This window comes from Onychomys torridus, chromosome 4 (genome assembly GCF_903995425.1).
Source record: "Onychomys torridus chromosome 4, mOncTor1.1, whole genome shotgun sequence".
In the NCBI taxonomy this organism is placed as follows: Eukaryota; Metazoa; Chordata; class Mammalia; order Rodentia; family Cricetidae; genus Onychomys; species Onychomys torridus.
Genome location: NC_050446.1, coordinates 92,872,689 through 92,884,144, shown reverse-complemented (window position 1 = coordinate 92,884,144; position 11,456 = coordinate 92,872,689). Strand labels below are relative to the sequence as shown.

General features: G+C 54.2%; 1 protein-coding gene across 3 annotated transcripts in view; it reads right to left on the bottom strand.

The window, feature by feature from the left end:
• Positions 1 to 948: 948 nt before the first annotated feature.
• Positions 949 to 11,456, bottom strand: part of Pak6 (p21 (RAC1) activated kinase 6) — a 33,910-nt gene continuing 23,402 nt past the window's right edge. For all 3 annotated transcript variants that reach the window (XM_036185884.1, XM_036185885.1, XM_036185886.1), the window contains 8 exons: positions 9,580 to 9,788; positions 7,887 to 8,540; positions 4,506 to 5,003; positions 4,235 to 4,368; positions 3,832 to 3,958; positions 3,611 to 3,736; positions 2,911 to 3,045; positions 949 to 1,854 (listed from right to left, as the gene is read on the bottom strand). In XM_036185884.1, the coding sequence (XP_036041777.1) occupies positions 1,687 to 1,854; positions 2,911 to 3,045; positions 3,611 to 3,736; positions 3,832 to 3,958; positions 4,235 to 4,368; positions 4,506 to 5,003; positions 7,887 to 8,540; positions 9,580 to 9,783 (2,046 nt within the window). In that variant the 5' untranslated portion in view covers positions 9,784 to 9,788 and the 3' untranslated portion in view covers positions 949 to 1,686. The remainder of the gene's footprint in view (positions 1,855 to 2,910; positions 3,046 to 3,610; positions 3,737 to 3,831; positions 3,959 to 4,234; positions 4,369 to 4,505; positions 5,004 to 7,886; positions 8,541 to 9,579; positions 9,789 to 11,456) is intronic.

Here is an 11,456-nt window from a genome sequence, read left to right as displayed (position 1 = left end):
CCAGAGCCCCTCACCCCTTTGAGTCTGTTCCTAGGGCCTTTCACTCCGTTTCCCTCCTCCTCTGCCCTCGTTCTAGGTGTACAAGTCACAAGAGAAGCGGGGTGTTCTGTGGACTCAAGTGACCATGGAGGAGCCCACTAAGCACCCACTCCAAGGGCATCCAGCTCCAAAACAAAGCTTCAGTCCCAGAAAATGGAAAACCCAGAGGTTCGAACGTTCAGTTTAATTTAAAACAGGCACAAGTGCAGACAATTCACAAAAATTTCTAGGGAAGATGCTTTTGTTTTTAAAACTCTGACCCTTAAAAAAAGACCTTGCAATTTTTTTATTTTATTTTTTGCCCTAATGCAGGTCACCAGGGAGCAGAGGAATCTAAAAATAGTGTCTGGATAGGGTCCAGATACTGGAGTTCTTCCTTGACATTCCCTGTCTCACACAGCCAGGAAGGTGGGAAGGGAGAGAGGGCAAAGGGGCAGGTAAGCATCTGCAGGGGCAGCTGGTTCACACGAGGAGGTACCCATCCCTTGGCATGAGGGACCCCCCCCACACACACACAGGAAGCGGTTCACTTTCCTGTCCCAGCCCAGAGTTCTGAAGAGGATGGGTCCCTGATGATCTGGCTCCTGCCTCAGTATGGGAGAAACTCAGACACATCAAGGGCCCCCAGCATGTGTTAGACTTGACATACATACACCCCTTCACTGTTTAGGTAATAACATGAGACTTGAGAGACAGAAAACCAGGCCCCCAAAGCAGGTCCCTTCAGAGTAGAGCTTGGTAGAAAAGAAGATTGTGGGGGGTGGGGAGCTTTTCTGAAGCTCTCTGTGGGTAACTGGAAAGGCCTGGGCCTTTTGGGGGACTTTATACACACACACACACACACACACACACACACACACACACACACACACATACACAGAGGGAGGGGGAGGGAGGGAGGGAGAGAGAGAGAGAGAGAGAGAGAGAGAGAGAGAGAGAGAGAGAGAATGAGAATATGTTCTCTCCATCCTGAAAAACGGGGCCACTTTTACCATCAACTACACACACTCTCTCAGAAGATTCCCCCTTGCTACTCCCATGGCCTACACACAGGCAATTCACAGTTCTGTGGAGGCTTGCTGGGGAGAGGCTATGCCAGGGGACAGCCAGGGAACAGGTGCAAGTGGGGCTTCCAGAAGTCAGAGCAAGGCGGGGGGGGGGGGGGAGAAGGATTCAGGCAATAAATCCTTCCCCACGGCCCTCTGGGCCTCCAGGGTTTGAAGCTGTAGCTGAGAATAACAAGTATCCATGTGAAGATGGGGCATGCACCCTCTTGGTGGCCCAGGACACTAGTGGACACTGCCTTTAAAAATCTTCAGCAGCCCGTCAGCTTTGCTGGCTGGTGGCCAGGAGCACCGCTCTCCGTGTTTCTTAGAAACATCCCTGTGCAAATAACAAAGGGCCAAACCTGCAGAAGGGGTCCCTGTCATCCCAAAGGCAGCTGGGACGCTGGGGAGTGAGACTAAGGGGGCAGGTCCGGCCTGGCCCGGCGGGCAGAAGGGCAAGAGGGAGGGGCTGGAACTTCACATTCAATCTTTGGAGAGATTCAATACTGAGAGAACAAGGCAGGTAGGCCCTGCCAGTGGACTGGCTGCCCAGTGTCCTTTGCCTGCGGGCACAGGCAGCAGGTTCACCCTGGGTGTGGACTCAGCAGGTGGAGGTCTGCTTGCGGTAGAGCTGTATCAGAGGCACCAGACACTCAGGCATCCCTGTCTGCAGCAGAAAGGGGTGATCCAGGAGCTCTTGGGCCGTGGCTCTCTCTTGGGGTTCCCGTACCAGCATCCGTTCCAGGAAGTCTCGCAGCACTGGGGAGACCTGTCGAGCAGAACAGTGACTGGAAGCCTTGGCTCACAGTCACTTCCCTGCAGCTTGGCCGTAGGGGCTCCCACTGTTTTAGACCTCATTTTCTCTGGTTTCTTACTTCCTGGTTCCTCCCAGGCTCACTGATGGGTTGGATTATGAGGTAAGAAAAGGAAGCCAGTTCACCTGTCAGGAGAGCTGCAGAGCAATGGAATGAGGATGTCTGGAACTCTGGGGAGCTGGGTTCCATACAGGGCCCATTACCCCTGCCTGCTTCTGGGGGCTCTTGGCATTTCAGGCTCTGCAGCTCTGTGAAAGGGGCATGGAACTGGGATCAGCGATCCAGTTCCAGTTCTAAAAGGCTGCCTTAGGATGCCACAGAAGGCTGCCTCCTTGGGGGCAGTTCACTAATGGGCGCTTTTCTGGACCTGCTCATCTCAGGCTTAGCACAGCAGTCTCCAAGGATCAAGCTGTCTTGGAGCCATTTAGAGACTTCGCTTCAATCCTCTAGGACCTTTTCTTTGCTTTGGCCACCAGGTGGCAGTACCACTTAGCTGTCCCGTGCCAATCTGCCAGCAGGGGATTGATTTGGCAGGAGAGAGTTAATAAGTATATATACTGCTTCTGGGGGGAAGCTGTAGTGGTATTTGGCTCAGCTATGGTCAGGATGTGTCATACAAGAGGACAGGCCATTCATGTGATGGCACTGTGTTGGTATGGGGCCACGGACACATAAGGTGGAAGGAGCTGGATTCTCCTTGGGATTCCTTCTTGGGAGACAGCTGGGAGTCCTGGGGTCCTCACTCTGCCTCCTCATCAGTATGAGTGGGTTCCTGACGAGAGCCTGCCAAGAAGTGATTCTCCTGCTGCAGCTACAGGTGGGAATGTGTTGGAGTGAACGTGGGAGTTTGTACATGAATGTGACTTTGTACCCAGCACAGATGTTATATGGAAGAAGACCAAAGGCATATACCCCTGCTTTCGAGAAGCCTACGCTCCCATCCTCTTATCTCAGGAGAAAAGGGCTTGGGGTATGAGGTCGGGGAGTTCACAGCTTGTGCAACAACCGACCTTGTAAGAGTTCTTTAACTTGGGAGGGGGGCTGTCCCGGAGCCTCTTCATGGCTTGAACTGGGGAGTCACTGAAGTAGGGAGGCTCTCCATCCACCATCTCAATCACCATGATGCCCAGAGACCAGATATCCACCTGCAGGAGAATAGCCCTGACTCTGTTGCTGGGGTCTGGCTCTTGGTGGCAGTGTATTGGATGGAGCATCTTGTCTCCTTCCAAGTCTCCTTAGTGAGTCTGCCTCCTTCATCCCCTGGCCAGCTACCCTATGGTCAGACCCCTTTCGTATGAGTGGCCAGAGACCATAGAAGCCATTCCCCATGGAGAACGCTGGCCATATGCCACCCTGCCCTTGAACTGAAGAGAGTGGCGGTAAAGTACACGTAAGAGCGACTCCATTGAAAAGGAGAGGTAGGCCTGGCCCTGGTGGTGAGGGCCTTTTAATCCCTGCATTTGCAAGGCAGGGGCAGGAGTAGCTCTGTGAGTTCAAGGCCAGTCTGGTCTACATAATGAGTCCCAGGAAATCAAGGGCTACATAGAGAGACCCTATTTCAAAGTGGGGGGGGGCAAGAGACAGATCTGGTTAAATGGATACTTCAGAACGGGGGTTATTAGTGGTGGGAACCATTAAGAGGGACAAGACAGAGGAGCAACATGTTCCAAAGTTTCTCCAGGGAGGCCTGGAGGTGGAGGAAATAGTTACCTCAGTAGCATACAGAGATCTGGAGATCACTTCGGGAGCCATCCAGTATGGGGTTCCCACCAGGGACTTTCTCTTGGGGACATCTTTGCTGATCTGAGCACAGAATCCAAAGTCTGAAAGCTTCACCTGGGAGTTGGAAAAGAATTAGGTAGAGACCAGGAGGAGAGGGGGTGCTAGAGAGGATATGGGAGACAGCTGAGCCATGAAAAGGGAAGACATACCCTGCCATCAAGGGTCAGCAGGATGGAATCACTCTTGATGTCCCGGTGGATGACACCCTGGGCATGCAGGTAAGCCAAGGCCTGAAGCACAGCTTCACACACAGTAGCAATCTGCTCCTCATTCAGCCTGGACAGAGAAGATAGGCCACCCATGGGAGAGCCGAGTTATCGGGGTGACTGGGCTGAGCAGAGAGGAGACCCAGGCAAAGGGACCTACAACTCCCAAGCAGCATATTTAAGCGGGCTGTAACCATTTTTCTAAGACCACCGAGTCTCAGTTACCCCCAAATAGGCAGGGGGTCTAAGATGACTAGCCTTATGGGCCAGAGGCAGCTGATCCCCATGCCAAGGCAGTGGCGGGGCGGGGTGGTCCTCCCGCAGCTCAGCCCTTTCAACTGCCCACCTGACTTGGGAGATGATGTCCGTGAGGGCCCCGCCCTGCAGGAACTCCATCAGCACCCACAGCTCCTCGCCCACCAAGTAACTCTTGTACATTTCCACCACGTTGAGGTGCTGGTAATCACGCATGATCACCACCTGAGGGTAGAGAGAGGCCTGAGTGCCTAGCTCCGTATCCCATGGCCAGGCCCCCCTGGCCCCCTGCCACGTTGCCCCCAGGTGCCCGGCTTCGGTGCACACTCACTGCCCCGCTGCCGGTCCCACCTGGCTCCCACCTCGTTAAAGAGCAGCTCCCTGCGTTGTTGCCTTCTGAGGTCCATCATCTTGACCGCCACCTGGCGACCCGAATGCTTCTCCCGGGCCAGACACACAATGCCCGTGGAGCCCTCCCCAATCTTCACATAGCTGTCCAGCAGCGTCCGGGGGTCACCCTGGTCCACCACCATCCTGAGCGCAGCCTTGAACTGCTCATGGGTCACAATGCCCGTGTCCTCGCCAGCCAGGGCCCCCTTGGCCGCTGTGGGGTCCTGGGGCAGGTATAGGTTGCTGGTGCTGATCTGAGCATGCCGGGTGCGGGGGGAGCCGACTGGAGAAGACCGGCCTGGAAGTGGGCCAGCGGCTGGGACTGTGCGGAGGGACTTCTGGGGGCTGCTGGTGTCCGAGGTGGTCAGAGGGCTAAAAGTCCCCATGGGCTGGTCCGACGGCAAGGACTGGGCCTTGGAGACCAGGTTTGAGGAGGAATCTTTTTGCGGTGGTCGGAAAGCAGAGTTGAGCTGTAAGGACAAGGAGAGATGCCATAATGGGTGTGGTCAGGGAATATGCAGTGCACGCTTCCTAGAAGCGGGGCTGGTGTCTGGGGCCTGGACACTAGCAGGAGCACCCAGGGCTTCCGGTTAAATGGACGAAGTGAAAACTGAAGCTGAGTCTAACCAGACCCCCAAGCTCCCAAGGTGACAGGCCCGAGAGCATCTCTTGATATCCACTCTACTGCTCGAGAGAAGACAGACAGTCCTGGGGTCCTGGGATGGCCTCTAGCTGGATATTTCTTCCTGGGCCACTGACAGGCAGACCTCAGGGAGGCCGCTGTGATGAGACTCCTGGGGTGAGTGGAAGAGGCCCTGAGCAAGGAAGGGGTGGTGGGTAGCTGGGACTGGCTCCCGGAACCAAGACAGGGAAGAAGCCCTGGCCGGGGTCTGGCAGCCCTGCTTGTGTCTAGAACAGGGAGGCTGTGTATCTAGGGGGCTAAGGGACCCTTGGAGAAGGAATCCTGGAGCTGGTCTCACAGCCTCAGTGGGGGGCGAGGCAGAGGAGCGACAGCCCATCCCCGAAAGCCAGGGAAGAAACCCTCTCTCCTTTCTGAGCTCAAGCCTTCCGGCCAGCACCCGAGTAAAAGGAGCCCTCCTCTCCACACCGCTTCCAGGATCTTGTGTTTTTAAACATGTGGAGAGGGACCTTGTAGCTATGCAGAGGGCTGCTTAGGGTGTCCCTAAGTCCATCACAGAGACAGACAGATGTCTTAACACTCACTAGCTTTGCTCATGGCTTCAGCACTGAATTTATCCGAAGGGAATCTCCTGGAATGGTTACTTTGGGCTGCTCGCTTAGGCACCCCAAATCTAGGTCCTGCCAAAGGATTTCTAGCTCTAGATTCCCACTCCCAGGCTTTGGGGTTCCACTCCCCAGCATGGGCCCTGGCCTTGCAGGGAATCTAGCAGGTACACAGTGATGGCTGAAGAGCCCCAGTGAGAGAACATGTATCTGGAAAGTCTGCCGAGATGCCCCGAAGGAAACTACTCCCCTGAATTTGGACCCCTGCTGAGCCCATGATAACCACAAACTGCTTCTGCTGTGGGCGTGTGCACTGGCACACATAGTGGCCCATAGGGGTTCTCAGTAGTGAGTAGGGATGGCCAGTGTGGTGACTGGCGGTTCAAACAGATGATCTCAGTGCCCAGCTCAGTGCTAGGACACCTTTCCTCCAGACCCCTGCAGCCTACCCAAGCAGACATGGGGGGAATCAGGTGACACTCACCTCCCTGGTGCTAGCTATGCCCTGCCCTGCCACACCTTAATTTAGTGGAGGATGTCTCCCAGGTCACAGCCTCCCTTCCAGAGACCCCTAAGCTCACAAGCACATGAGGGGCACGGATGTATGAAGCCACAAAGCTTCCTGGGTGCCTCAGCTGGCAGTGACCTTGTAAATGCAGGTCACCCTCCAGTTCAGGCTAGATCGCCATCACAGCGTCACCACAGCAGAGGATCCGGCTTGCTCTCAAAGCTCTCCCTGTTCACCGTCAGCAACTGTCTCTTAGGCCTGGCTTAAAGCCCTTACGCTCAACCTGTCTTTCAAGAGTTAGATGATAACTATCTACTATGATCAAAAAGCTCTGTACACAAGATCCAGGAGCCTAGAAGGCCGGAGACAGGGTGCCAGCTCTGAGCCAGTGCCTGCCTTGCTTGCTTCTCTGCCTCACTGGAGTTCCTGGTGCGAGCTCACTCTGAGTAGGCCATACCTGCTGGATGGGAGAGAGTGCTACTGTCACCTAGAAAGGAGGGGCTAGGTGAGAAGTGGAACCAGGCTAATCTGCCCGCCAAGGAGAGCCACCACCAAGACATCCTCCCCTCTCTCCCCTGTCCTGCTACTCCAAGTTCTGGGGCAAAGTCAGTCCCACGGAGTCTCGTAGTACACAAATCTGGCAAGTTGTGCCCTCCAGGGACACTGAAAAACTAAGGAGGGCACAACAGGACACACCTCTGTGCAAGCGGGGGGGGGGGGGGGGGGGGGGGACGGGACCGGAGCCCCATCACCACTGTGCAAGCGGGGGAACCAGAGCCCGATCACCACTGTGGAAGTGGGGACCAGAGCCCGATCACCACTGTGGAAGTGGGGACCAGAGCCTGATCACCACTGTGGAAGTGGGAACCGGGGCCCGATCACCACTGTGGAAGTGGGAACCAGAGCCGGATCACCACTGTGGAAGCGGGGGAACCGGAGCCCCATCACCACTGTGGAAGCGGGGGAACCGGAGCCCCATCACCACTGTGGAAGTGGGAACCGGCCCGATTCTTCTTTGACCCTTTGGTCTTCCTGTAACACACTAGAGAAGAAACAGCTATGGGGAAGGGAAAGGTGAAAGGGGTGGTCGCTGTAGGCAGCCCTATCCAGAATCTCCTGCGGTCCTCAGGGAAGCAGGAGGCTCCACAGTGCTCCCAAAACAGGGAGGTGGAGAGACCCTGCCCTCTCCAGGCCAGGGTGCACATCCCTGCTTGGGTCTTGAGGTTCTGCCCTGAGCTTTTGGTTAAAAATGCTTCTAAGAGAAGGATCCTCCCAGTGGACTGCAGGGCCTCAGAGGATAGGAATGTCAGTCACAGGTTTCCACTCCTCCTGAAATGACTTGGCGTGCAGCCTGTGACTCACACATGCTAAGCCTTTGGAAGACATGGATTCAGATAGCGAAGTCAGGCTACACTTGTTAGCCGAGGCCATGCTGGTTAGATGGTCATTTTGATTTCTCACGTTCTTCTCCTGACCCAGTAAGTGGGGGAGGGCCAGGCAGGCTTGGCGTCTCTAGTACTCAGTGCCCTGTGGCTGTCTGCTAGGCATGCTTCCTTGTCCTCCTTGGAGTGACCCCAGGAGGAAGACCCAGGGGACATACCTTGTTCTGTGGCAGAGGGACAGGCTTGCTGCTGCTTGCGGAGCCTGCGGCAGGAGTGGACAGGAACATACTTCGGAAGAGCCGGTGCTTGAGGCCGCTCTCCTGGTTCTTGGGGCTGGGGCTGCCTTCTCCACCTGGCCTGCCGACGGCTGAGCCCACTAAGCAGGACTGTGGCCGGGCCTCCTCCGAGCTGTGCTTGGCAGCCTTCACTCCACGCCTCCCTGTGGCCATAGGGGGTGAGGTGCCGGGTGGGGGGCTCTGCAGGCAGGCACCCAGCTGCAGGCAGCGCTGCGAGGCACCCTGGAACTCAGCGGGGCCCAAGGACTGTGCCTTGGCAGCCAGTCCATTGGGCAGCGCCTGCGGGCTCTGTGGCTCCGGCCATGGCATCTGCCTGTGACCTGCTGGTGTGCCCCCATTGCAGCTGAGGTAGAGGCCATGGGGATCAGTGCGCTCGGACTGAGGACTTTGGAGGTACATATCTGGGTCGGCAGCCCATTGCTCATCGCCCAGCAGCCCCAGCGACTGTGCCCGCCGCCGGCTGGTGGGGCTGCGTCCACGCAGGGTATTGGAGCTGATGGCTGACAACTTCTGGATGTCGTTGAGCAGCCCTGAGATGTAGCCCTCTGTGGGCACTGAGCTGCCCCGTACCACCGTCTGTGGAAGACAAAAGAGTGTGGGGAGGCAGCCCCTTCGTGGCAGAGGGTAGCTTAGGACCTTCCTGAGGGCCTTGGGAAGGAATACCTACACACACACCTCCGTTATCACCCCACCCATCCATTAGGTTTCCAGACATTTGCCTGTGTTCACAGTGGGTGAGGCCCATGCTGGGCAGCCTATAAGGATGCAGGGAGAAAGCCCTTGTCAGCAGGACAGGTCAGGCCAGGATGAAAAGTGGGTGGCCAGGCGAGTCTAGGGAGCTGGAGAACTCAGGAGAGGCGCTTCAGGCTCGAGCTCTTCCCATGGTCTCCAGAGAGATATCTCAGAAAACCAGTTCTGGGGCCTCCTCCCTCCCTGACATCCCATCCTACAACAGGGCTCCTGATCCCAACTCCTACCCAACTCTTAAATCTCCCATGTGACCTCTGGGCTGGGACAGCTGCAACTCCTCTGGGGTTACAGGTCTAAATGTTGGATGAGACATTCTTTTCTTTTTTCTTTTTTCTTTTTTTTTAAGATTTATTTATTTATTATGTGTAAACTATTCTGCCCGTATGTATGCCTGCAGGCCAGAAGAGGGCACCAGATCTCATTACAGATGGTTGTGAGCCACTATGTGGTTGCTGGGAATTGAACTCAGGACCTCTGGAAGAATAGCCTCTTAACCTCTGAGCCATCTCTCCAGCTCCGGATGAGACATTCTTAAAGACTCTTGTTAACGGAAATTCAAATTAATGAATTAATTTTGGTGGGTTTGGGGGTGGTTTCTTTTCAAGACAGGGCCTCACCCTGTGGCTCAGGCTGGCCTCCAACTCATTGCCATACGACTGCCTCAGCCTGTCAAGCGCTGGGCTTATTTATAATAAAAAGCCTCCACACCTGTTTTAAAATTCTCCCCAGTTAGAAAAGCTGATTAGCAGAGGACTGAGATGGCAGACTTGATTCTGATACCCAAGTGGCCCCTCTGGGTGCCTCTGGGGTTTCTCGTCCTGTGGAGTGGGAGAGGCTGAACATGGCTATAAGCCTGTCCCCTTACCTTCATGGGCTGCAACTGCACCCTGGTGATTCGAGAAGGATCCACCACGGGCTTGGGCCGCCTCAAGGTGTCCAGGATGTTCTGCCATTGTGGAGGGAGGCCCACGAACTTGCCTTCCTTGGGGTCAAAGGAGGTGTGGACACGGTGCTGGAAGTTCTGGGGGGCTGATATCTCAGGGCGTTTCTTCTTTTTCTTGCGGAACATGGTGCCTGCAAGAGGAGGGTCAGTTGAGCTGGCCCCAGGGACCGTGGGATGGCTCAGTGGATGCTGGGTATAGGCTCAGGCCTATGTCTCTCCCTCAGCGTAACTTCTCTGTCCCTGGAGATTCCCCCACTGTCTTCCAGACTTCCTCAGGGAAATGGCTGGCTCCCAGCAGAACAGTTTTAGAAACGACAAAGTACCTCAAATACAAAATTAAATAAATAAAATAAATACAGAAATAAATAAATAAGCCAACACAGACTACAAGCAAGGAAAAAGAGGTGTCAGCCACCTTCTTGTGCCGACTCGCCTACCAAGGAGTGTTTTTTAAAACCCAAAGCCCATTACAAACATCAATCCACGTCAAAGAATTACAAAAGGAGGGCAGATGGGTAGGAGGCTGGCAGATGTATTCTGTGAAGCAAGTATGACCTTGACTCTCAGCCAACTAAGAATACAAGAAAAGGAAAATCTCAACCAGTCTCACTGAAGAACATAAACGTGAGCTGAGCATGGTGTTACATGGTTGTAATCCCAGCTCTTGGGAAGCTATGGCAGGGGGATTACTGTGAGTTTGAGGCTAGCTTGGACTATATAATAAGACCTTGTCTAAACTGCCCCCTCCCTGACTCCGTAAATGTGAAAAAAACGAGCAAATATATGAATCAAATTATATGTTAAAAAATTTGTCACGCTCAAATCTTGTTTGTTGCTGACTGATGAACAGGAAACCTGTTAAAGTGACATACATTAACAAGAAGCCAACCAGCCAATTTGCAGTACTGTTGCCCAGGCTGAGAGTGGGTATCATACATACCACTTGGCCACTCCAGATGGGCCCCCTCATAAACATGCACCTTGCCTTAATTCTGGAAAGGGCGGAGCCAAAAGGTCAGCCTTGGGTAGGGCTAGGGTAGCTACCTTATAGGCCAAGTTCTCCAGAAAAGACAGAGTCCCACTTACTCATTTATTGTGGATTTTTTTGTTTTGAGCTGAGGATTGAACCCAGGGCCTTGCGCTTGCTAGGCAAGTGCTCTACCACTGAGCTAAATCCCCAACTCATGGATTTTAATCCTATTCTAGGACACTGTACAAAATGTCTCTTATGGTCTAGCCTGCAACCCACACCTTGCTGATCTTGCATGAGGCTTTCTTTACTGAGCTCTGTTAATGGGAATGACGTGGGCTTGGAAAGGATAATATGACTAGACCCGAGAGTGGGGATCTGGGAACCTGGAGGGCAGAGCAGTTTCCAAAGGTGTCTTAGTCAGTCCTAGAGAGTCCCAGGCCGGGATCAGTATATTGATGAGCGACACTTGAGTCTTTGAATATGAAGCAGTTCAAAACATTTCAGAAAGGAAATGAATCAATGTGCCTCTGTCTCTGTGTTTCCCAGAGGGGTATCCCTCTGCCTCCGTCTCTGGAGTAGCTCTGACTGCAAGTACACTGTTTTACACAGCTTCCGCTGTTTCTCCATATAAATGCCTGGATCCCTCATCCAGCTAAAGAGTTGGCATGCAGGGTCATTGCGGTCTCTGACTGCTCTTGCTCCAGAAACAATTTCCCCCATCACTTTGGTAGGTTCTGGAGAGGATGTGCACGCAATAGGTACCACTGGAAAAGGTGGTAGGACCACCGATTTCTCAGCAGGAACTTGCCATGTGTAAGGCAGTGGC